At 46.5% G+C, this 27003-nt stretch overlaps 1 protein-coding gene across 1 annotated transcript; it reads right to left on the minus strand.

Moving 5' to 3' along the window:
* Positions 1–4488: 4488 nt before the first annotated feature.
* Positions 4489–20910, minus strand: TNFAIP3 (TNF alpha induced protein 3). The gene is made up of 9 exons (XM_063329495.1): positions 20657–20910; positions 17063–17375; positions 12630–12820; positions 12257–12404; positions 11766–11936; positions 10842–11022; positions 8482–9392; positions 6900–7132; positions 4489–6152 (listed from the first exon to the last, which is right to left on the minus strand). The coding sequence occupies exons 2-9, from the start codon at positions 17373–17375 to the stop codon at positions 5871–5873; spliced, it is 2430 nt and encodes an 809-aa protein (XP_063185565.1). The 5' UTR covers positions 20657–20910; the 3' UTR covers positions 4489–5870.
* Positions 20911–27003: the final 6093 nt, after the last annotated feature.

Below are 27003 nucleotides of genomic sequence, written 5' to 3' on the forward strand. Positions count from 1 at the left end.
TCTGAGAAATGGAGCACTCGGATGTAAAGGCACCTGTACTTCTAACTCCGGATTTTAAGGGGCCTTGGCAGCTTAATATAAACTGAAATTGTAACTGTTTGGCGTTGTGGTTTTCTGTTTCGGAGCCGTACATATTACACTATAGCATCCTACTCAAGTATGCATGATAAAATTACGCAGTCGCTGCTCCCCTGTGGCTCTCACCTGAACAAAACATGCATCATACCACTGTGCTGAACCACTTATTTTGCACAGATTGAATGCACAAGCTAATGCCATGCACTGGAGATTTATATCCAAACCACTTATATCCAACACCTAGACACTACTGAAATCTTCACAGGTCCCCTTAAATACTGCCTGAAGTCCTTCAGCTCCTCTGTCAGTAAAATCCCCAGGTTCTGAGGATCTCTCTGGTGAGCCTGTGTCCCCATTCCCACGCTGCAGAGATGCTCAGAGGCCTTCCTGGTGCCAAAGTCTCAGCAGGACTCTCAAACAAAGCATGGTCCTGGGTATCTGAACTACCAGATCTGGCCCTATCAGATATCCCTGCCCACTCATTGCCTTCTAAACACAGATAGGAACGAGCAGGTTAAGATTTTTTCTTTTTCTTTTCTCTAGGTGGACTAGCAGCTTAAAAGTTCCTGCTGTGCCTGTTCAGAAAGGAGCTTAGAGTCAGGTATCCTTGTCCCAGGTGGGAGGGACACCTTAGCATATCCCAAGAGCTTTGGTCTCATGATGGGAGTGGGTTTTTTGTGTGTATCCTAATCACTGAACCGCCTTTTCTTCTATGCCTGTCACTGTCAGTGTAAAGGTCATAGGTGCCAGATATGGATGACTTAACTGACTTTAGAGACTTCTGAGGAATGGGGTGGTATAAATTAGGACAATCTGTAACATGTGCAGGGACATCAGGAGGAGAGACAGCTGGCAAAATAGCTATCACTTGCGAGTCAATCAAGCACATAAAAAGTAGATATGAAGCCACTCCTACATTTACACAAACTCAGACAAGTGTTTTTCATTTCCATTTATTGCACTCCTACTTGCTCCAGGCCGTCGGTGGGTCAGCTGGAATCTGTACACCAAGTTGCGTGGCAAGCAACTGATGAGTGGCTAATCAAATAAGACAGCCTTACTTAAATAACCACGTCTCGATGACTACTTCAGAGAGACGCAGTTTGGCCTTGAGGTCTGCCTGCAGCAAAGGAGTAGCAGTGCAGACTACATCTAGCTACCTGCTACATCTGCACGTAACTTTTTTCTTCTGCTCTGCTGGGCGAGGGGGAGTAGTGTGCGGGATGGGGATGGGGCCGAACAAGTGCAGGAAGAAAGGATGGGCAGAGGGCTCACAGGCCATCAATAGGATGCCTTACCTTCTGTGTAAATGCAGAACATCGCAGCTGGCGCCTCCGTTCTTGCTTTCCCTGCAAACCACTGACCACACTGAGTCCTGCCTGGGGCTCCTACTTAGGTCAGTAGCCTGATGGAAGTGTGTTGATCTAACAGAGTACGTGCTGATTGATATTCCCAGCCCTGTTAAGTGGTCTAGTACTTCAGATCACACCGAAGACTTGCTGGGCAGAGCACTGAAGTATCAAAAGATAAACTGATGTTCTCTCTGCACTAAAAACTTACTAAGTGCCTTCTTCTTTTCTATATCATAAGTTGTCTGTTAATATAGTGGTTAGATCCTTGAGAAATCCAGAAACATAGATAATATTCAGATCATCCATCTTCCCAGTCAGGAATTACTGTAATCATCTAAAAGTATCCCTTCCATGAACAAAACGAATGTGTAAGCACAGCCTGTGCAGCAATGCCTTCCTGCGCTGTATTATAAGGAATTCCAGTGTAATGCAACTAGTCATTAAGCCAATTGTTTTATGTCAGTTTTGCCTTTCTACTAAGAAAGGAATCTCTGGCTAGGAAAGATCTGCATCTTAGCAAAGAGACTTCCAGAAGTGGTCACAAAAAGGGAGAATCCAAATAAAAGTTCTCTCTTGCAAAACAGGAAGGAAAAAAATACATGAACTTGAAGAGGTGTCTGGGCAAAGAGCAGAAAGCAGCAGAGGGTCAAAATCCCCTAAGGACATAAGGGAAATACCAGAGTATTTAAAAAAAAAGGCCCTACCAGCTTTAATGTTCCCACGCAAGTAAATCAGAAGAGTCAGGCTGAGCACTCATTTACATAGGGGCGTCAGAACGAGACGAGCCTCATGTGACTTTAGGGTTATGAGTAATGGGCCCAGAAAGCAGCAAAGAAAAATCAGTGGGATCTGGGGCATTTCATCTGAAATCCTTCCTCTCTGCAGAAGTTGCAGTTAACAGCAACTGCAGTTAACGAACCTCCCGACGCTGAAGGTGTCATGGTGGAGGCTCTGCCTTTTCAGTGCACAGGGGCTGATGGTTGCCGACACCGGATGCCATGAGCTGCCTCCATCTCCTGGTAGAGACATCCTTCCCAGTCTTTGCCTGCTCTTTCAGCACTGAGGTGTCCGTCTGGTGCAGAAGTTGGATGAATCGGGCAGGCATGTGAGTTGCATGAGTTGCAAAGAAAGGGGAAGGAGGATATGGATAAAGAGAGAGTCAGATTTTGAAAAAGAAGAGTATGCTGTACAGATGGGGTTGGCAGATCCAGCAGGCTCTGCTCTGTGGTCTATGTCATATGCTCTGAAAGGAGGGATACGTGGGTCCAGAGGGAGCTGGACTAAACTGTAAGGAGAGCAGTGGGGATGAGGAAGGTGGACAGGCATCCAGAAACATGGGCTAGAGAGCTGAGTGAATTACAAGGACTAGCTAACCTGTGGCAAAAGTACTCAGGAACTTAACACCTACATGGTTTTAACTGGGACAGCACTGAAACATTTGCGGAGGTGTGCTCCTGAAGAGCTGGGAGGGCTTAAAGAGTTAACCAGGATAGAGAGCAGCTGATCTGGAGAGGTCTGGTCAGCCTCTTAGGAAAGGGTCCTCTTTCCTGACTACGCAGGGACATTTGCAGCTCTGACTCATTTTTTTCCTGCAGGTCATGGGCAACACCAAGAAGCCATGGTAGTGTGCAGTATTGCCCATTTAGGCTGAGGTCTGAAACACCAGAGTGCCAGTACAGGCATACTCATGCCATGCTAAAGGAGCGTTACAGTGCAGAAATCCCCTGGCAGGGGGGGCTGGGTTGGCTGAGCTTGGGATGAGAAGAAAACACAGCTTTCATAGAACCATAGAATGGTTAGAGTTGGAAGGGACCCTGAAGATCATCTAGATGCAACCCCCCTGCCATCGGTAGGGACACCTCCCACTAGACCAGGCTGCTCAAAGGCTCATCCAGCCTGGCCTTGAACACCTCCAGGGATGGGGCATTGACAACTTCTCTAGGCAACCTGTTCCAGTGCCTCACCACCCTCACAGTAAAGAATTTCTTTCTAATATCTAATCTAAATCTGCCCTCTTTCAGTTTAAAACTGTTTCCCCTTGTCCTATTGCTACACTCCCTGGTAAAGAGTCCCTCCCCATTCTTCCCTGTAGGTTCCCTTTAGCTACTGAAAGGCCACTATAAGGTCTCCCTGAGCCTCCTCCAGGCTGAACAACCCCAACTCTCTCAGCCTGACTTCATAGGAGAGGAGCTCCAGCCCTCTCATCATCCTTGTGGCCTTCCTCTAGACTCGCTCCAACAGGTCCATGTCCTTCTTATGTTGGGGGGGCTCCAGAGCCAGACACAGTACTCCAGGTGTGGTCTCATGAGAGCAGAACAGAGGGGAAGAATCACCTCCCTCGATCTGCTGGCCATGCTTCTTTTGATGCAGCCCAAGTGCTTTTTCAAGTAGCAGATGGCAACTTGCTTTTCATGAGCTATTGAGCAACCCAGATGCCAAGACCAAAAGGTGAGGTGCTTCCCTGCTGCCCCTGGCGAGGGGAGGTGATAGGGCTGGCCTGCGCATTTGGGGCTGCACACATGGCTGGGCAGAGGTGGGGATCACCTGCTGCCATCTCCACCTCCCAAGGTGGCACTCAAGCAATGTCAGTTGGGAATCCCTAGCATAACTGATGGATGAATGAAGAAAGCAAAGCCAAGTCAGTCTAAGTTTAGCTTCTCTTGCAGACTGCTTTCCTGCACCCATAGTTCTGGGGACTGAAGACACTCTATACCCACAGGAGCCAATTCCTTATGCACATGGACTGCATGGGTCTCCCATGGTACCAAGAACTCTTCCTGAGAGGACAATGACACAAGGTGGGAGTATGCAGAGACTTACAGCAAGCTATCACCTCCTCAAAACACGTGGCTACATCATCTGAACCAGGGAGCGCTTGGTAACACGCTGAATGGTGATCCTGAATAAATGCTTTCTTCAGTGGGTGTCTCGTGCTCAACTCTGCTCTCTCTCATCAATATAAAACAGCAAACTCAATCCTTCAATAATTTATTTCTTTATATCAGAGAATGTTTTCAATTATACATTTAAGTTTTTAACTTTCAACTCAAGAGTAAATATAAGTAAAAAAATCCTAGCTGTGCAAATTTCAAAAGTTGCATTGTTTCAAATAATATAAATATTTTAATAAAACATATGTTCACATTAAGGTTCACAAAATATATAAAATTTAACAGAAATAATTCATGAGTTATTTAATTTTTTTTTCCTTTTAAAAACTGTTTTTTAATAACTAGAAAAAGATTTTAAACTTGAGAAGCAACTTAGAAGAGGTATGACCTCCAAAATCATAGCAGCAAAACAGAGGCTGAAAACTTAAAAGGTGTGAAATGAGAAGAGAGAAGCAGGTACCAGGCACAATGGTAAAGGCAAGGTCGCTAAAGAAAGTATTGCAGATTGAGAAGCGGATGCATGAGCTCCAGGAGTAGAGTCTCGATCCTAAAGCACTCCGTTACCAAGCTTATCAATGCATGATAACAGAATCACATTAAGGATAACAGAAAGAAGTGTGACAGAAATGGGGAAGGAGGGTACGAACAGCAGCACACATATTCCCGACAGTTAGAAAGCAGGAGAAGAGAGTTGCTCTGGTTCCAGAACTGAAGCTGAAGACAAAGGGCTTTGGGGTTTTTTGTCTGTTGGAGGCAATTCCTTCCATACAAGTGGGGTTCGGTTTTCCCACCACGTGCACATGCTCATGAAAGTTGCTTCTGTAGTCACCTATCTTTCCAGCTGTCTTGGGATTTGGGAAAGGATCTAAATGCTGGTTAGGTTAAGCATGTTAAAGGAGCAGACCACTGCTGGTCTTGTATTTTGGCTGCAGTTTGCTCAGGGCTCCGCAAACACAGAACCACTCGCTGTTGACGCCCTGAACGCCTGCGGGAGCTCCCTCCTGCCTTGAAGAGCTCCTTGATGAAGAACACCAGCAAGGACGCGGGCAACCCAAAGCGAGTTTCTTCAGACATCAACTGCAAGTTGCATCAGCCTGTCCTGGGGGATCCCTCTCAGGAAAGACTTGCCTCTGACTGATGGACGCAAACACAAAGAGCTCCTGCACCTCCGACCGTAGCTGCGGCTCCTCGCCCGGGAGCAGGGGAGGTATTGAGGAAGAGGCAGAACTGGGAAGTTCTTTGGATTCAAATGCTTCACACTTCCTCTTGGGAAGTCCAAGAATTAAATATGGCATTGTAGGAGCTTAGTCATGAAAGACAGCTCTGTGCAGAAGGCAACCTGCCCTTCTCAGCAGTCCTTGTATGCAGTGTTTAGAGGAAGTAGACATTTATTCCCATTCATGGGAATAAACATGAACGTGAGCAGACAGCTTATATTTCCCCCTGCCCTCCCGCTCCCAGGGCCATTAAGTGTTTTGGACATAGCACCGTTTCAGCGAAAGAAGTAGCTGGTATCGCTTTCTTGCTCTGTACCAACTCCTCTCCTCCGCTAGCCATAGATCTGTTTGAACTGGTAGCATTCATTGCAGTAGCCGTTGCACTTGGCATTCCCATAGTGATCACAAGCAGGGGCTCGGCAGCGTTGCTTCGGGGGCTCCTCCGCAGCCGGGTCCCTGGCACCGCCCGCCGGTGGAAGCTGAGCGAGGCGCTGGCACTCCTGGCACAAGTCATCACTTCTGCAGGCCAGGTTGTTTCTACACGAAGCCACAGCACACTGTCTCTTCTGGCTACTCAGCGCTGCTCGCTGCAAATCTCTGTGCTGTCCCGTTCTCTTGAAAAAAAACAACAACATTAAAATGCATTGTTAGTTGCCGTGCTGGCAGCGCAAGCGGCTTTTCATTTACTTTGAACTCTGCTTGTGGTTTGTACAGGTAACCACCGGCCGTTGTTGCAGACATGCTTCTTCTGAAAAGTACAATACCAAGAGCCAAGTTGGGCTTTACCAGAGGAAAATCACAAATTCTGTCATTTCTTAGAAAAAAAATACATTTTTTATCTTTGGCAACTCTCAATTCTAAAAGGGACAAGACAAACCAAATAAAAAAAAAAATCTGTAATACAAAAAAAGCCTGTAATGGGCTCAATGGAACACACGAGATGAAGTGGACTGAACCCCTTGGGTGCAGTTGCATAGCTCTAAGGGTAAGAATGAAAATCTCTCCCCAGCCAGCAAACAAACCAACTGTTGGTCCGATTGCTTCCACTGAAATTGCTGATGAAATCCCAGCTGACATAAAACTCAACGTGGCCGTGATAACTCTAAACTGAGAACAACTTGGACCTGGCAGAGTCAGGTTTACCGTTGGACTTGATGATCTTAAAGGTCTTTTCCAAGCTAAATGACTCTACAGCTTTTAGGAGTGCTGCTCAGCTGCAGCAGGTAAAAATCATGAGATAACTCTATGCTTGTCTTTCTGTGATACTTAGGAAGCAGTCATTTGAGGATTCAGAGTCATTCTCACAAGAGAAAAACACGCGGCGCTAAACATGAAGAAGATTTTGAGAAGTTCACACTTACTTCTGTCTGTCTCACCAGCTGTTCTTCTGTCCTCCTGGCTTCCTGAAATCGCTGGTTCTGGGCTTTAATGAAGCAGTTCTGGCAGTACCCTTCAAGCATCGTGCTGCCCAGGGTGCCGCAGTCACGCCGCTGGCAGGACACGCTGTTACGGAAGGTGGCAGCGGAGGTTCCCAGCTGACCCGCTGCCAAGGTCTTCCTCTGAGATCTCCTCTGGTGGTGTAGCAAAGTGCTGTCTGTAATGCAAAGTAAGGACAGGAGGAGTTTGAATGCGCCCAGTAGATCTGATGGCCCAAAGCAACTACAAAAAGCTCCCCCAAATAATAATATAAAAAAAAATAATCTACCAGCCTCAAAGATGGGTTTTGGACAATCCTGAGACCCCTCAGTTGATGCACTTTCCTCCGTGTTACATAAACAAGGGAGCTAATACAGCTTGATTTTCATATCAGAAGCTGTTGGAAACAGCTGATTTGGGAAAAACTTGCCCTCAGTGGCAAAACTAAATACTGTTGAAGTCAAGAGGGATTTCACCTTTGGCTTCAGCATCTCATCTGTGGCCTACCCTGGCACTTCCCTTTTGGCCTCCCCCTTTCAGGCGCATGGGGTAATGGAAGTACAGCAGTACAGAGCTTAATGGGAAAAAGTGCCTTATGGTTTTTATTCTCATGAAGCAATCATATATTCCACAATCAGAAGGAAAAAAATTTTCACTGTGAACCATGCTAGAAAACAAGCTATTGCACGCTGGCATACAAGTTCCCTATTTGAAGGTATGTGGAAAGCGCAGCGTTGGCATGCTTGTCAGCAATGAAACAGTCTTAACAGATATGCAATAATTCTGTCTTTCACGCTCTATACCCAAGGGCTCATTGCCTGTGTAACAGGGCAGTAGCATGAAAGATGAAGATTCATGCTGTGATTTATTCACAGACTATTTTGTTTTTGAAGGCCTGCCATTAAACGCACATGTGCACGCATGCACATGATACTACCAAGAACGACTTCAAGGTAGATTATAACAATACGCTCCTATGTTACTCCAAAATACAAGCACATTATCTACAGTCAACTTCTGCTTGCTCTGCTTATCAAGGCGACTTCAGTAGTTACTCCAGAGTGTTATACCTGTCACATCCAGAACGGATACGGCTCTTCAAATTCATCACCAGGTTTTTAAAAGCCTTGCTAAAACAACTCATTTCCAGCAGCATCAATACGATAGCATTTCCCTCACTGACTCCTACAACTTGTCTAGCTGTGAACAAAACTCATCCCAAACCATGACTGCAGTGGACGGTGGGGAGGGATCACAACCCACCCCCATCTTGAGATAGTTTTGCTTCTGTGAAAGCCAACGGGAAGTTTTACTAGAGATTTCACAGATTTCCCACACTGCTCCTGTGTGCCCCTTTAAGGGATAATAACAACCAAAAAAGCACCTTCTCCTCAGACTGTTGCTTCTGCTCCACACTGTTTCCATCGCCCCCTGCCCTTTTAGCATCTGGTGCACACAGAGCTTCATAGCTCCAGAAGGACACATCTGCAGCCAAAGTGTGCCAAAGCTCGCCCCATCGCCACTTACCGTGGTTTTCCCTGTACTCAAAGAAGCACAGCGTGCAAAAGCCCTCATTCTGCGATGTCCCAAAAAACTTGCAGCCAGGTTTCCTGCAGAGGTTACCTCCCCTCTTCTCCTCGGGAGGCAGTGCTGCCGGTGGGGGCTCCTCACCGTGGATGTTGGGAGGCTGGTGGCGGGAGTGCTGGAGAAGGCTCTGCGAGATCTGGGATGGGTCAGACGTCGATCTCTGATGGCACATGGGCAGAAAAGCGGGGCTGCCGTTTGAGGAGTGCTCTGTAGTCCTTTTGAAGCAAGTGCTGCATGTGCCGTTGAAGGTCCTGTTGGCCTTCTGACGGCACACCTTGCACGTGGCATAGTCTAAATGTCTCTGGTCATCCAAGTTGTTGCAAGGAGCGAGCTGCCTGGAGTTGTAGCAGCGTTCGCAAAGCCCATTGTGCTGCACGTTCAACGTAAAGGGGCAGTCTGGTGTCCTGCATTTCATGGCCGTGGTCTCGCTGTATAGGAAAAGGCTTGGAGCAGTCGGAGGTGCGGAGCGAGGCCCTGTTACAGGCTCTTCAGATATCCATCCCCCAGGTTCACAAACGTCCCCACGGGAGGAGCCCGACCCAGCCGCCTTCAGTTTCTCGGGTGCTGTTTTGGAGGTCTGCTTTCTTCCTTTGCTTCCTTGGGACCTCCGCTCAAAGCACTCGTGGCAGTAAGGCTGGGTGTTCACAGACATGTAGAAAGGGCAGTTTGGCGTTTCACATTTCACCTGTAAGAGGGAGAGCTGGGAGAGGGACAGTTCCTGTCTGTTCCTGGAGCAGGTCTCTCTTCTAGCAGGTTCAACGTTCTCCTGCCACTTCTTGTACTCATGCTGTACCAGTTGAAAGTAATCTTCCACAAGGTTTATTTCTTTGGGTAGGTTGCCTTCATCTAACCTGAGAGCCAAAGAAAAGGAAGATTGCATCAGTGTTTGAAAAGGGCAGATGGTGGGGGTGGAGGCAAATACAAGCAATGTGGGGAGGAAATGTAGGTTTAATGCACATCCATATTACTCAGCTAGAAGATCCAGGATGCTAAACTGTTACTGTAAATGGAAATAATTTTAAAAACAGGTGTCCAGTGATGTCAAATGGAGACTTTCACATCTAAAGAAATGGTCTGATGCAATGCTAAACAGAAGTATTCTTAAAAGGATTTTCTAGGTGAGGCTTTTTTGTCTGAGAGCTGTTTGCAGGAAGAATATGGATAATCTCTCAGAAGCGAAAAGAAAAAGTCTGAATTCCTCTGAAGACCAGTGCTCAGCTGAGCTGAGGTTAGAGTGGAAGACCCCCCTTCTTCACCAGCCCACGCTAAGAACAAGCCTTTCCTATAGCGGGCTCAGCATTTCATGATACATATTATCATGAAATCTGTTTCTGGTTTTGCCCTGTTGGGTCTGTATCTACCAGCGGAATTCTCCAAACCAACTATGGGTCTGCAGTGCAGCGTGTGTAATGCTAGCATCCATCCCACCATGCCTACTCTGCCCTTGACCACAGAGAATACCCTACACCAGGGCTTCACCGTGCCACAGTTGGGAGGATGAGGAGCTAGTGTTACTGATAATAACATATCTGTGCAGTGGGGCTAGGGAACGTGGATTGCTACTCTTTACATACGCGTATATCCTTTGGGTAGGAGGGCTTCCATTCCGAAGGCTCCCAAACCACCACTCCCTGTGTGGTAATGGAAGCAAAGACAGAGGATTCAGGGAGTCGCTTCCCTCCCACACTTGCGAAGGGGCTGGGCAGACGCTGCTGCCAGCATCTCCTAAATGTGAGAAGCCAGTGAGTGCCACCAGCTGCCCCCTGCACGTTACTGATGCTCAACCATCAGGGGGATGAGTGCAGATGCCGGTTCCTCCATCAGCCACAGCTTCCTGCCTGCTGCCGCACTGCAACCGCCCAGGGTGTCGAGGCATCTGCCCTAAGAACATACCGCCAAGTACTTTCCCCTGAGGCGGCCAAAATTATGCCAGCTGCCCTTTATGCAATGTGCCCTTACATAAAGCGCAAGAGTTCGGTCTGAATAGTTTCTGGGTTTAACTACTTTTCAGCCACCCGCCCGTGTAATCTAAAAGTCGGTGAAACTAACCCATTGGGTTTACTCTTCTAAAATATTAGGTTCAGTCTGATAAGTCTGAAGACATTTTTGCCTTTAAGTTTGAGACCGGCTTGAGCTCATCTCCTCAAAGCACGTCAGCAGTAATGCCATTATTTCATACTGCAGAGGGTAAACACGGGTGCCACTGTGGAAGGAAGGAAGGAAGGAAGGAACACACTGGGCTGCCTGGCTTCTCCAACCACTGTAAACAAGATAACTGAGGAAACAGGAATGACACTCACTTTGCAGCATTAATTAGATGAGTTGTACCATGATCCCAGCCTTGCACTGGAATTTCTATCACTATCAAGTAGTCTTTTAGCAGCTGCTCTTTCTCCCTCTCCTCCGCATCTGTCAGAAAGTGCACGCTCAAGTCCTCAAATCTGCCTCGTTCACTGGTGACCAGAGGGACAGCCCGGATTTCTGTGGGGAAACAAGATGGATTAGCGCATATATATATATATACACATATATATTTTACCAGTGAGGAGTAACCACAAGATGCAACACAGAGATATCACCACCGCCACTCATTTTCGGAGAGGGAGAGAAGAACAGCCGTCAAGTGCAAGCAGTTTCTAAATTGTACCACTGGGGGAGGACACAGACACATCTGCATCATGAATCTAGCCCCATCCCATGGGAGTTTTAATGTCCCCATAGCAATTTTCCTCTCAGTGTGGGCAGCACTCTAGATCTTTGTTATATCTTTCCAACGGATGATGGCCTAGCCTGAACCTCGAGAATTGCTATCTGTTCAGAAGAGATGCACTAAAAACGGCAAAGCATGTATCTCAGTAGCCCTGCCAGGCAGCGGTACATCGCTGGGAGACCATGTGCTTCCACGCTTCTTCTCTTGTGATGGGGCATGGAAAGGAGGCCAGAATACAATGAAGCAGAGGCCACTCTTTGACTGATCCCAGCCTCCAAGCAGGTGGGTTGCACTCTACTTTCAACCAGCATTTTGAAGACAATCTTTTCTTTCTATTCAGATTGACAGTCAACACTGTTTCTGCTCACATTGTAAGCACGCCTTCCAAAGGAATCTTTTACATTTATTTTAACTTTTGAAATGCAAACCTAAACCAGATTATATTAAAATGCATTATCAGCATGATGATATTGAAGAAGCTACATAAATACCAAACAAGGTACTTGAAAAATACCTGGCCCGCTGTCCTTCAGAGTCACTAGTGGCGTAAAATGCATGTTGTCATAGCCAAGCACAATTGGGTATCTGTAGCATTCTTCGGCTGGCCAAAGGAGAGGCAAGTAAATACCACCAACATTCAGAGGAGCAAAACTGGAGCCTGACTCTAAACTTCTCACCACTTTATCTGCATAAGGAAGATAAAGAAAACACAAACACAAGTAGGTACGTGCTACAGGCAAGAGAAAACGTAGTCTGGGTGTTTCAGAACAATTGCTGAAAATGCCCAATTTCTACCTGAAAACAATCGTGAGTGAAATAAGATTACTGGTACAGCAGAGAGTAACACAGTCCAAGGCCAGGCTGGATGGGGCTTTGAGCAGCCTGGTCTAGTGGGAGGTGTCCCTGCCCATGGCAGGGGGTTGGAACTAGATGATCTTTAAGGTCCCTTCTAACTCGAACCATTCTATGATTCTATAATGCGAGATGACTGGTGGGGCAACTCACCTGCAATAACAATGACTGGCCGCCTGAGGATGTTAGCAAGGATGAAGATGTGGATTTCTTCCAGTGCATTATATGGAAGCCTGTTTCGAGCCCCAGATGTTTCTGGGGAGGTCATTTCAATGAGGTATTCCCACTCCTCCTCCCAGTTCTGAGGAAAGAAACATCTGTCAGCAACGGCTCCAAGACATGGAGGTCAGAAACAACTGCCACACAGCAGTGCTCAAAACAGTCACGCTTTCCCATTTCCTCCAAAGGAAGACTACTTCTGCTCTCCACTAATGGCGGAATCCATGAAGCCAAAATGCGAGTGAAATCAGCAAGGCATCGCTGACGAGCACTCAGAAAACAGCACCTTTCCCTCAGGCCACCTTACCCGGGTGTCATAGTGGAGTCCTGTTTCTACAAACTCCTGGGATTTAATAGCCTCCCGCTGCCAGCGGAGCTTGAAGTTTCGTGTGTCAATCTCCCTGAGTGCACTAAACAATGTTTTTCTTAAGACGAGGTCGATATCTTCAATACCCCACATGTACTGTGATGCGGCATGCATGAGGCAATTTCCATCACCTGCAAAAAAAGAAAGAGTATGTGATTTTTAAGTGGCTACTTAAATAAAACCCCACAAGCATGCGGGATGTAGAATTACGCTGCGCCTATGCATACTCCCTGTGCAATTTTCTCTAAGTCTCAGACAGAACAGTTTTAACAAGACTACAGCTAGGAGCTCTCTGCTCAGAGACAGAAAAGAAGAAAGTCCCCTCGCTATTGGTTTTGCCCCTTCACTGGTTGGTGTTAAGCTGTCATTCAGCAACAGTGGGAAGCCTGCCCCTTATCCGTCTTACTTAACTTTGACTGATATCATGAATTCAATGTTGAGGTCAACTGCAAATGTCAAACAGCGGAAATAACTTTTAAACACAACAAAGTCAACTTAAAATTACAAAACAATGTGTAAATCTCCTTCATCCATGCTTATACAAGAACACCTGATGGCACAGGTAGAGATAATGGAAACCACTAAGAATACACTATAGTAACACCAAGCTTCATGTCCCCTGACCAGCACCATATTGAAAGGCTTTAGGCACTTGGCTGGGCTTGATGGAGGAACTGTAATAAAAAAAAGAGCCAGAAAGAGAACAGTAGGTGATACATGTAAAGCAATCATAGGAACACCTCTTCCTTCCTCTCAGAGCTGATAGTATGCTAGGCTGTTAAATATTTTATTTAGAGGGCTGTGTTTTAAAACAAAATTAAAACGAAATAAATGCAAAACATAATAATTTGATTTTCATTTAGACACCTTCCTTGCATTGAAAAGGTCCTCTTCACAAGTAGGAAGGAAAGTGATGTTCTGCAGCTTCAGAGGGGAAGAAACTGGGAATCAGAGGAGTTAACTAAATTAAAAGGTGTGACAAAATATGCTTATGGGTGGGTTTCAAATTCTGTCTCTAGCCACCTTCTTCAAAAGAGGATGTCTCCCCTGAAAGGGAGACATAAAGAATCGTTACTGTCACATCCTCAGATTCAGAACTAGGTCCAGTGTTTACTACAGTGGTAAGCAGATTCACCCAACGCTAAGAAACCACAGCAATTTCCTTGGAATAGAGGACATCAGCCATGCTAAAGCTACTAGATTTTTCTCACGTGTGAAAAAAACCCACCCAAAGAACCCCCACAAAAGACTTAATCCCAGTTTGCTACACGCGTTAAGAGCTCAAGTGCACTGCTTGTGAACACTTTTGCTACTTTTTCTATGAGACTGCAGAGAAAAAACCTACAACAGACCCCAGATCCTGAAAAAGCTACCATCTGAAATCTGCTTAACACTTTGTAAATTCCTATGGACTCGGTGCGTATCAGGTTCCTGCAAACTGCGCTCTGGTCTCTGAATGCTGTCTTGTGAAGCTTACTTCAAGTCTGCAGGCTGCTTACTTGAGCTCAAAAATCAGGGAACGACATATTAGACAGAAAAACTGACTGGGTTTCCTTCTGACCAAGAAAGATGACATATCAATCCCATTAAAATTTTCCCTTTGCAAAATCTAGAGCAAAGATAAGATTTTTTTCTCTCTCTCTCTCCGAGAGATTGCTTTCAGTTCTTTATTGAGAAGCGCTGCCCAAAATTCCTTACACAGCACTTGGAATTCCCCTGCGCCGTTTGACTAGCAATTGAGCAACAGTTGTACTTTTTGTTCTGCGGCGCACAGGGCTGAGCAGCGAAGCCTCCCTCGGACTTTCCCGGGGGGTGTGGCTGGGCGAGCTGGAATGAATGCCGATTCATTATACAAGTGAAATCTCTACAGCCAATAGCTGCTGGAATTTTTAAATTTTTTTTTTTTGAAAAAAGAAAAAAAAAGTTTCGATTTTTATACCTCCTACTGCTTTCCTTCTATCCTCCATTTACATGTCTGCAAAGAAATGTGTGGTGATTCAAAAGGGCTTTTTTTAATTAAAAAACTCCCATCCCTCCACAAACTCATATACAGATTAGGTAAAATATACATTGAAAGATCCTATAGGAGATACTTTCTCTGTTTTCAACAATCACAGCCTTCATCAGAAAAAAAAAAAACCTGGAAGTTTCTGAAGAAAGCCCACTGTTGACTGAAAGAACTAATATATTCCTCCCACATCTACGGGTTAAGAAGCTAAATGCTTTAAAAAAATATTCTTCATGCCACATGGCAGAAAAAAAAAACCCATGTTATTTTCTGGGGTAATGCAGGGCTTCTCCAGGCTTCTGCCCCTTCTTTCAGGGATCTCCTCCTTCAGTCCAGTCTACCTTCTCTCTCCTGCAAAGGTCCCTCACTGTAACTACTTTGCATTAACCGCAGGTTCCCAAAGCCACTCCTTCTACTCATGCACTTAACGACCCTAAAGCACTGATCTGATGCTGAGTTCATTAGCCACGCAGGGGGTACGGGGTGGTGGTGGGGACCACAAACCAAGCCCTTGCTTTGCCTTCCCTCAACCTGCCCCAATATTTCAGCATTTTGTATATCGGTAGGCTTGCTCACGGATGGGATCCAAGTCCCCAGTTCTCAAATTGTTCCCATTTATAACACTGGCCGACAGTCATGAGACAATGCAAGAGGTCACAGTTATTGAATACAGGGTTGTCAGCAACAAGGGCCTGTCCAGGCAATGTTAACCCCTGCAGGACTTGTATTAACAGGAGATGGGGGATTCCCAAAACATTGCTCTTCGCCCTGGGCAAAAATTAGGCATGGTGTCCATTTTCCTACTAAATCTGTTAAGAGTTTATCTCCTGGGGTGAAGTTTTGAAGATGCAACACTTGGAGTGATGTTACCTTCCCAGTACCTGCAAAGCACTGCCTGCCCTGGCCGCAACTCCAGTCCTTCTGGAAGTTCAAAATTAGGCAATCTCCATGCACAGCCTAATTACAGTCATGAGAATTTTATGCCAGTGCAGAGGCAGCCCACAAAAGCCCACCAGAAGGTCAGTGCTTCTATGACAGTTAGAGATGCACATTAGGATCGGGGTCTTCTAGGTCAGGGCTGTGACATCTACACAGCAGTTCTATGTTTATGGCTTTTATACAACACAGCTGCGTGCAATCAGACTGAGAAATACGGTAGAACTTGGTAAAGGAAGAATGTGGACTGGGAAGATAAGGGCAATGTGTATAACAACAGATATGAAAAGAGGCATCCACAAAACATAATGTAAGGACTTCAACAAGGCTGCAGGTCCACCACACACAGTGTTTCTATAACCAGTGTCATCTGCTCCTTGAGCAAAGAATATATATTTTCCATGTTCTTGGAGTCCTCACTGTCCCAGCCTACCTTCCCAGCTTTAGGGAATCCTGAGTCTAATCCTGTTTGCAGCTGCGTGACAGTAAGTCATAGCCATTACCCAGTCTTTCCTCCACTGAATGTGAAATGCCCAGCGACTCTTAGTCACGTGCAAAAGTTTCCTGCTCCAGACCTGTGGACACACGTACCCTATTCAAGAAATCTTTGTGCTACTGCTCTACCTTTTCATTTACAGTGCTTGACGCAATACACACAAAGTAACCCCACAGCCGAGTCCTGAAACCAGCACTGACCCTTGAAAGACAAGGGCACTGCACACTTTGTGTGGCACGAAGCTGTCAGTCATTCACGCACCCAGGAGTTCCTGGTGAGCCCTGAGGGAAGGGAAGAGCTGGCAAACTCCAGCAGGCAGCTGAGGATGAGGGAGCCGGCTGGGTGCGGGACTCACTCCAGGGCCAGCGAGGTCAGGTTCCCAGAGGTTCCCAGTCCAGGACGCACCCGCTGACAGCACTGCTAAAGCTGCATCAGCAAGGGAACCTTGCCTGCCAGCTACAGTGGCAGGGCTTATGGCAGGATATTAACTTCTGCTATGTACACATGGGAATGCATCCTTGTCACTCAAAACATCTGAAGACTCCTCTTGCCTGGCACTAAGGGCTGTTCAGCGCTTCCGATGAGGCAGCTGACACATAGCAGAGTCAGCTACGTGGAAAGGCAGTGAGTTGCAAGTCAAGGTTCCCGCCTGGTATTTTATTCTGACGTGCCATAGGTTACTGATATTATGAAAATATCTGTGAAATACTCAGGCTATTCATAATACTGTGATGTGGGCAGGGGACTGCTACAGCCTCAGGACAATACCTCACGTGGAAAGAATTTTAGTTTACAAAACTAAGATTAAAAGGCACCACTTTTTTAAAGCCGTGCGCTTCTGTTTCAGTAACGTGAACTCAGATGCTATTAATAAAGGTGCTACATTCATATTACCCATTTTAATGCGCATGCGAAGACCTGCTCATAACTTACCATTAGTCTTCAGAGGGACAAGTCTCCGAACTTCCATGCACCAGTTGAGCTTCCTCTGGCGCTCCAGCGAAGCCTGGGTGGCCTGGTCAGTCAGGGCCTTCTGAAGTGTTTCCCGAAACTGAGGACAAAACTGGCACATTCTGAACATTTCTATGGTATATCTGTGCATAGTCCTGAAGTGGTGAATTATTCCACTGGGGGGTTTGACCAGATCTTCAGGTGTCCTCTCTCTAATCTTCATGGCTTTCAGCATGTTGCTCTGATACAAAGCTTGAGGAAGGATGTGTTGGCCAGCCATGTTTCTAGAAGACATCTGAAATGAAAAAGGATCCTTTTATTGGCATGTTAATGTCCTTAATGCTATCACTTCTGCAGAGACTGAGAAGGCACTTTCAGAGGCAGGATTCTGGCTCCAGTTTTGCCCCAAATGAGCACCGAGTAGCTGCAGTCCACTCAGCTTTATATAAATGACGATTTTTAAAGCTCATATCCATTAGCCTCTCTGCATTACTGATACAGACACTGACCAGCTTATTCCAGTCATTTACTGCTATCACTTACTGAGATATTAAAAAGAACTTATTCATAACTAAGGAAATTGCATCATCATTCAAAAAAAAAAAAAAGGCATTTCAATCAAAGTAAGGATAAAAGAAAGCAAGATCAAGGGAAGGGAAAATTATCCTGGAAACTTGACTAATTGATAATTGCACAGTGTAATCCCATATGAACTTGCTGAACTTTCAGCACACTTCAACCTCTTGTTTTGATGACATGCCAAAAAAAAGCAGATAATGACCATTTCAGGTTTCCGCAGCCCATATGTTCTGAGAAGCGATGCTTGGTACAGTACAAAAAGAGCCCCAAGAATTACATGCCATGCTAGTATCTGTCCCATACTTACGGTGGCCGAAGATGGCAAATGAGGAATTTGTAGCAGAGGAAGTACTCAAGGACAGACTTACGTTACTCTTCTTGAGGCTCCTTATATTTTGTGAGCAGCAGAGCCACTGCATAGAGGTGCTTGTATAGCGTGTGGGGGTGCAGACTGCAGTGCTGCTATTACTCAGCGGTAAGTCAACATAGCTGAAAAAGCGTTTCCACTTGGCTCAAAAACCCCAATATTTTTCCACAGTGGGACATGTAATGTTTGCTGCCCTGCATCCCTTTCTTCAGCGTCTCTGGCCTCACGGGCTACGGCAGGAAGAACAAAAAAAGCCCCATAACCTCAAACTGTCTACACTCTAAAATACTTATTCAGAGCACACCAACTTTGTGGCTAGCTAGAGCCAAACGTAGGGACCACATCCCTCAGAACTCCCATGCATTACACTAATACCAACAACCTATTTTTACATGGAGAGGCTCTCCATGCCGTCCACGTACATTACTGCTCTGTTTAAAAACAAGGCAAAATTTCTACTAAGACAAACAAAGGTATGCATGCCTAGCATGTTTGGAATACAGCCTGTCATGTTAGGAGAGCCCACTATTGTGATTATGAATCTATGGAAAAATATCAGGCCATAGGTATATATTAAGGTCGTGATGCATACCATGCCAAGTACAAAGAGACAAGAAGCAACTGAAAACTGATTTATGCAACTATTAGGAAGTTTTCTCGTGGAAATGGGAGTCTGGAGAGGAGAGAGGAAGAAGGACTACAACCTGACAGACTGACCGGGAAGGGACTCCCAGGTCTGTGGAGGCAGAAGACCCCTCTTGCACAGAAAGGCTTAAGCACATCCTTCCCCGCGGGGAACCAGCTGCTCTCTCCTCTTCACCCAGACACTTCCACTGGTGACATCCACCTCCAGCTGCCCAGCCGGAGCGCTGGAAAGGACCCTGCCAGGGTAAGAGGGGACCTCAAGCTCCTGCTGCCAACAGCTGCCCTCCACAACCTCTCTGAGAGCCAGCTGATCGAGGGACTCAGTGGATGTCCTGTCAACCCCTAAATAGAGGCAGGTGAAACACGAGACGCTGTAAAGCCCTTTCTGCTCAGCCAGGGCAATGTCATTCACACAGTGTTTCCTCTGCTCCTGTAAGCGCACTGGGGACAGGGACACTCAGAGCTGTCACATCCCACAACACGTGGAAAAGCTTTCCTTTAGCTAATAAAGATGGCATATTCTTATCATTCCCCCACAAACATACAACCTTAAAATGGATATAATACATTTTCTCATCCACTTCCCCCTGCCCCCCCCAATATAGTGCTATTTACATAATCCTAATGGATTGTTTAAGGAATGAAATATAAACAACCCCTTATTAATCTGTTTAATAACCACCTCTGTACTTTGCTCTGAGATGACCGAAATACTGAATTCCTCACTTATGTAAGTAGAGCCACTGAGTCAATGGGATTTTTTTACATGAATAAAGACTAATCACATGATTAAGCACTACTGGCATGGACCCTTGAAATGGTTATTTCCAGCTTTAAGTAACAAAAAGTACTGAGTTTACAGAAGCATGCACTGAAACTATATTATTCAATATTACATTTCCATGTATATTTTCCTCTCCACACGTGGAAATTACTGTCTATGCTATTTACGGTCATTAAATGTCAATCAAGGCAAAAAGCTGAGCAACCCTTATTTTCAAAAACAATGTAACGCGACAAGCAGAACTAAACAGCCACCTAAGCTAGAGATTTAAAAGAACAGAAAGCTCAGCTACAATTCTATTAGTTTATACTGTAGCATGCTTTAATGTATGCTATACTACTTTAACCTTTTGACACGTAGTGACTACGAATTCTCAGAAAAGAACAGCTGTAAACAATGATTAAATAGCTAGCTGAGGTAGCATCCTTTCTGCACATGCCATACTGAGGATGCTGGGCTGAGGAAAGCTGAAAACTGTTCTGAGATGTGCCAGTGGCTTCATAAAGTTATTTTCATTATTTGTCCTCTATCTGAAAAACAGCAATAATAAACTCTTTTCCGTAAAGTGCTAAGACAACACTAAAATAAACATGCTTAATACACCTTCAGCACCCATGGATTCCTATGCCTGGGTCTCTGAGCGCTTGGTACAGAATTAAGCACATAATCAGTCTTTACCAAGGAAGATGATGAGGATTAAGGGTGTTTTATGTACCACAGGGCCGGTTTACGCGGCTCCGTTCCCTAACTCACCTGTCTGCTGGTAACACGCGTACGCAAGGTGGCAACGACAGCCGCTATTGCCACCTGCCCGCTTCAGAGAAGGAGCTCACAGCAGACAACTTCTCCAGCAGCCCAAATCAAGGCCAGCAAACCCCCCCCCCCGCCCCCGCCGGTCGGTTTCCCCGAGATCAGCGCTGGGGGGCGCCCGCTGAGCCCCCCGCCGGGTCCGGGGTCCCGCCGAGCCCGGGCCAGCGCCAGGCACCGGCGGGCACAACCTCACCGCCCGCACAAAGATGTCCAACGCCAACCGGCGCCCAGGCCTCCCCGCAGCGATAAACACGACCAAACACCGCGGCCAAACCCGCCGGGTGCCCCGAAGAGCCCTCCTGCAAGCTGGATGGGGGAGATGGAGCCTGTTTGGGGGTCCGCCGCCCCGCCGTGCCCGCCTTCCCTTCCCCGTCCCCGCAGCCGCGCTCACCCCTCCGCCGGCGGGCTCCTCCTCCGGTCGATCCCGTTCCGGTAACTCCTGCTCAGCAGCGGGGCTGGGGCGGTGGGACGCAGCCGAGCCCGGGAGCCATCAACCCCGCGCCGAGCCGGGGCTCCCTTCCCTCCGCCGCCCCCTCCCCTCCGGAGCTCCTGCTGCCGCCGCCGCCGCCGCGGAATGAAGGGCTGAGCCGAGCCTCTTGGGGTTTTTTTTTTTTCCCCTTTCTGTTTCAGCGTCCGGGCGCACATAAAAAAAAAAAAAAAAAAAAAAAAAAGGAAAAACACACAACAACAAAAAAAAACCCCACCGGGGATTTCCACCGGCAGCGCCGGGGACTTTCCGACATGTGACAACAGCGGCCGCCGCCGCCTGCTCCATCCGCCGCCGCCAGGGGGCGCCACCGCGCCCCCGGCCTCCCACCCCTCCGTCGCCGGGCAGCCCCGCCGCCGCTCCGCCCGCCCTGACTCACCGGCGGGCTTTTCGGGAGCCGGGCCGTCGGTTTTTCCTTCCTTATTCCGTTTTTTCCCCGCCCCGTCTCGCAGGCTTCGCTCCGCAGCCCTGGCGGCCGCGGTGGGTGCTCGGCGGGACGCCGCGGCGCGGGGGAGGGCAGCCCGCAGGCCGGGCTGCTGGGGACGGAGCGGCTCTGTGCCCCCCCTGCAGGGCATCGCCCTGGTGTCACCACGGCGGTGTCCTTCGGGCGCGGGGGAGTTGTCCTGGGGAACCGGCAGCTGCAGCCGGTCCTGCCCTGCCCTGCCGTGCCCAGAGCTCGGGGCAGCACCCTGCCTGCATCCCTGCCTGTACCCCTGCCTGCATCCCTCTCTGTACCCCTGCCTGCATCCCTGCCTGTACCCCTGCCTGCATCCCTGCCTGTACCCCTGCCAGTATTCCTCCCTGCATCCCTGCCTGCATCCCTGCCTGTACCCTTGCCAGTATTCCTGCCTGCATCCCTGACTGCATCCCTGCCTGCACCCCTGCCTGCATTCTGGTTGCATCCCTGGCTGTATCCTGGCTGCATGCTGGCACCCTCTGAGCACCAGTAGCAGCAGCAGCAAGAGGCTCTCGCTTTCCCAGGAGCCATTACCTGGTCCTCGTCCGTGCGAGCGTGGCTCCCTGCACACAGAGGAGTCTCAGGGTGCAGGTGCCCACCTCTCCGGAGCTGACATCCCAGCAGGACGGAAAGGGAGCACATCCTGTTTGAAGCTATTCCTCTTCTAGAGCATTTTCAAACCCAAGCAAGTTGTTGAGGTTTTTGGTTTTTTCTCGCTTAAGTTGCATCTGCTTCACAGTTTTGGCTTTGTATTGTAGGTAACCACAAGTGACTTCATGTCTTTAATTAGGGGTTAGACTGATATATAATCCCATAACTCCATATGCTGGTGTTTTAGGCAGGAGATGTTAACGTGCTTTAATCCAAGGCTGCTCAAGGTAAGGTCATTTTAGGCAAGAGGCAGAACTTCAGACTAGAGTTATTAAGTCAGGGAGATTTTAGTGCCTGAGTGTGCTTGTAAACCCTTGGCCACACCTAGCAATTTGCAGGAATCATTAAATTAAATGATTGTAATCAATTAATTCACACCTCTGAACCATGTCCTAAAACCCGTGCAATGGAAAAACTCACTGAATAAAACACAATACTTAAAGCCTATAAATATGACTTATAGAAAGGATTTATGCTGGAAAAATGTACCACCTTCCTTGCCCACCAGGCTTGCAACCTGAAGGCCCCCAGGAATGAAATACAGGGCAACAAAGTTTCTTGAAGTCTTAAAAGAGGACTCACAGACGCTGAGCTCCTGGCCGTTCCTGAGCATCCACCACTCCTGCTGACTTGGTGTTGCTCCACACCTTGAAATCAGGTCTTAAATCATGACTCCTTCGGAGAACAGGTGGATTTTGGAAGAGTTCAGCCTTGAGCTCCCTCACCTTGCCTCCAGTAGCAGCAGCTGGCCCAGCACATGCCGTGGTTACGTGGCAGCATGCTCCTTACCAAGGCTTACACGCCTGCGCAGCCTGCCATCTTTCCTCTGCCTTTGTTCAGTAAGAAGTCAGAGATACGGCTGGAAAAAGAATAATCCCATTTTTTTTTCTCCTTTCCTTGCAGAGATTTCTTTTAAAGATTTTTGTGGGTGATTTGGTTTTTTTTGGTAGTACAGCTCTTTTTTTCTTTCTCTTTTTTTCCCCCCTTTTTTCCCCTAACCTCTTTGCTGCCTTGGAAAGCAGTAGTTGGGTAGGAAGGCTCAGCGCTTAAGGACTGATGGCCTGAGGGATGACTGAGACCCAGGGGGCTGGATGCCTGAGGGAACTGGGCCTGAGCGATTTCTTGTATAACTAGGGCAGCATCTGTGGTGTGGTTTACCCAGCGTATGTTTCCTTCAGCATCTTGCCGTTCCCTGCTCCTGGACATTTTTCCCTGTCCCCTTATGTGGGCTGAGGTATACTGGGTTACTGAGGTGATCTGATTAGAAAACAGCTATACATATATTTATCTTTATCCAAGTCATTTCCCTCATGTGATGTGAAGCCCAGCCACTCGGTGAGTTTTACCGAGAGTGTTGGAAGCGATGGCGAGTTTTATCGTGGAGTGGGAACGAGGAGCTAAGGTAGGAAGCAGGGACTTCTACCCTGCATTCTACGTGCAACTGCAGCAAAGAGATTAACAAGTGGTCCTAGCGCCTTCTGGTTTTCGCTTACAGGAAGAAGGAAAGGCAAAGACGGGTGAGTAAGGCGACTAGTAGTTCTGCAGGTATTAGCTGCGAGCCTATGAGGGAGAGGCTGAGTCCCAGGAAAACCTGAAAAGGCAACCGCTTAGTTTTGTTTTTCTAAATGGTGAGCACGTCTGAATATTCCTAATTACTATTTACACCTCGATAAACTGAAAGTTGATTGCACATGGCTAAGGCTGATGTTTATCATGCAGGTCTGAGCAGGATGGCAGGAATGTATTTGATCTGAGTTTGCACAGCATAAAATAAAGTTCTGTCTTGTCAACCGAATCTCCTAGGCAGTATAGGAATACATTAAAAACATCAACAACATCAATAATTGTAGAATGCATGAATACACATTCCTCTTTTCTGATTTACTCCTGTTTCTTGTAATTATACCCCATAGTTTACCCCACCATTTATGATATAGTGTTTGCATTTGACAGAATATAAACATATATACATATGGGCAAGGAAAATTTTCTTCTTTGAAGTGTGTGTGTAGACACACACATACACATACCTACATATATATACACACACATACCTACATATATACACACACATATACCTACATACACAAACACACACACATTTTTATGTATATATACATATCTATATCTCTTGAGGGAAGGGGGAAGTTCTCCTTGCCATTGAGGACAGGCTAAGAAATACTTTGAATTGCAGCTACCTGGATTCTGGTTAGGCATAAGGGTAAAAAAACCCCACCCTTCCAAGTGGTGAAGTTTGTATAACCCTGGAACAGGCTGTCTGGGGAAGCTGCAGAATATCCATCTTTGGAGGGTATTTAAGTGAACAGTTTCACGCACATCAGTCAATAACAATTCTTTATTTTACTTGGGAAGAACAATAAATCTCTCAAGGCCCCATTCAGCTCTATATCTTGAAATTATTTTAATTGTTCCTGTTCTTTTTACGGTTCAGGGAGGAGCTCCTGCTCACTAAATTAAACCCAAACCTCAGAGTGTTCAGACCCCATCGCCAAGCGTTCGGAGTTGTTCAGAGGTTGCATTAGGAAAGACCCGTTGTCAAGACAGTACTCATATAATATTCTATCATAGGACGATGACTATGATAATATTTATGGATAGCAGCATTCAGACTTTAATAGCTCAATCGTTTGCCAGGTCTTTTAATATCAGATAATTCTGTAAGAGGTGTGATTCATCTAGAAGGGAGGAAAAGGATCATTAAAGGGAAATCCCTTCTATTGCAATAGCGGTGCTTGAGGTCACGCTTGAGTTCAGCACTTCTGTCTTCCAGGACCCATTTCGGTGCTTCTTTTCCTGGCGGAGAAGTGATGAGAAGCTCTTGTCAGTGCAGAGGAGAAAGAGGGAGGAAAATCCCTTAAACCTCTATCAGACAGAAAACTGGTGCTTACTACTGAATCAAGTAGTGATGGTAAAAAAAAAAAAAATACCCAAACTCATCTCTGCCACTTAGATAGCAAGAGCTGAACTAGTTTTGTGATTTTTCCATTATACTCATCTGAATACTCCAAATTCCCAGGGAGACTTTTACCAGGGTATTGTGGCAAGGGACTGTACTGGGAGCAGGGTTCTTTACGCCACTGGGCCAAGCCTCCCTCTGCTTTTCTTCTGCTTTTTCTCTTCTTTTTCTCTTCTTTTTTTCCTTTTCTTCTTCTTTTTTAATGGCTGTGGTACAAATGTCAGAAGTAAAGGGCTAGAACTGCAGTGAGTTCCAATGAAGTTGAAAGTTCAAATCTTTCCTTAGCCCCTTTTCTTGAGCTGTAGGTTAAACGTTAAGGATAATATTCTTCTGTTAGGGCTGGTGACGTTGCAATAAATGACCTATGGAGCCAAACCTTGGATGTTTTTAAGAATAGGTTATGTTAGCTAGAAGAGGGTTAAGTATGGCCCTGACCATACTTAAGGTTAGCCTTAACCATGCTTACCTCCTGGCGTGGAGGTAACGGGCAAGCTGAAATCTCAGAGGGCCTTTTCCAGCGCTGTTTTACAAGAGCCTGTGAAACGTGTGAAAAAGTTGCAGTGGTAATGATACTATCTTCCTAGCTTGATTTTTATCTGTCATACATTCCTCTGATATCTGTACATACTGGATCAAGCCTCAGGGCCCCTAAAAGCCTCAGAGACGTATAGCTAGCTATAGCTATATTTGAGACAGCGACACAGCCCAGTGTTGCTGACCCTCTGCAATGCCCAATACAGAGAATTCCAAGAAGACCCCAGTGAGAAATAAGCAGAAGACCAATGTTATTTTTGCCTAAGAGAGCAAAGTGCTTCCAGTGGATTTTGAAGCAGGCTCAGACAGGGTTTGTGGCTAAATTGAAGAAAATAAGAACAGCAGTAGCAAGCCAAATCAAAGGCCCACGGAGCTCAGTGCTCTGATTCTCACAGTGGTTGAGAAAATGCCTGGGAAGGAGCATAGAAATGGCGTGGGTCGTTCCTAATACTTTTCCAGCTTGCACTTTGCCACAGTTTTCCCGTGGGATTTGGGGCTGTGGCTTAGCATTCTGGTACCTCAGTTTCTCAGTTGTACACTAAGTGTAAGGGTGTTTTTTGTCTCACACTTTTCCATATCTTGCTTCTTTAATTTTGACTACAAACTCATTAGGACAGAGTCTTTTCTTGTTTTGTATTTGCCATGCCTTAACACCTAGACACATGGATATTTACCGTGCATATTTACAGTGTGGTCCCTGCTTCAAGAAAGTTACCATCCAAGTCTAGCAGACTTCACTTGACTGCGAACTGCGACTGTCGTAATGGTCTTTGGTTTAGGTTGAGGGTTGTAAAGATAAAGCACCGTATGTCACAACGCTGCGGAGGGATGGGTTCTGCATAGGGATGGCCTTCTCTTTCCCAGACTGTGGTAGTCCGCATGCCTTAACGCACAGCGTAAATGGCTGGGTTTAAGTAGTGCAAGCCCACTCGTTTTAGCCTTTACCTCGATTTTTAGGCCGAGACAACTGCTGCGCTGCCTGAATGTACAGTTCTCACCACAGCAGGGGCCCCTAAAGCTGAGTGTGGATGTCGGAGCTCTTTGCTTCAGCCAGGACTTCAGCATCCATGAGTCAGCAACCGGTTAACAAATACATAGCTAAAGAAAGGGCCTCATTTGAAAGCCAGGGGAACTACTATTGTGTTCCTTTCTTCTGTATTCCCGTCTGATGAGATTACATAAGCAGCTATTCCGACTTGAAGTATGAAGTAAGCGTTTAGCACAGAGCTATACCCTCTGGGAGCAGATCGGAAGGGCTGGAGAATGGAGCTAGCGAATGCCTGCTCACGTAATTAAAGCGCTTACTCCTCCTCTATTCCCTGGACAATTTCAACATATAATGCAGTCGGTCAAACTTTCTTAGGTAAAACAGCCTGCAGTTCAGCAGACTTGCAAGTCTTCTAGGTGTTTAGCATGCTGTGGAGTCTTAGCTCCTTTCCCAGTGAAACCTAGTCTCACTGGAAGTTTTTATTTTCTCCCCAAATTTATGCAGTTTGTATAATCTGAATAGTAAAAAGATCACTGCAAACTGTTCTCATTTCTTTTAGATATTTCCAAGAACGTATTTTCTTACTTATGTTTTCATTTATTAAGCCAATCTTACACTCTTTAAAATCAGTAAAGCTATTTTGA

This window comes from Chroicocephalus ridibundus, chromosome 3, assembly GCF_963924245.1.
Source record: "Chroicocephalus ridibundus chromosome 3, bChrRid1.1, whole genome shotgun sequence".
Lineage (NCBI taxonomy): Eukaryota > Metazoa > Chordata > Aves > Charadriiformes > Laridae > Chroicocephalus > Chroicocephalus ridibundus.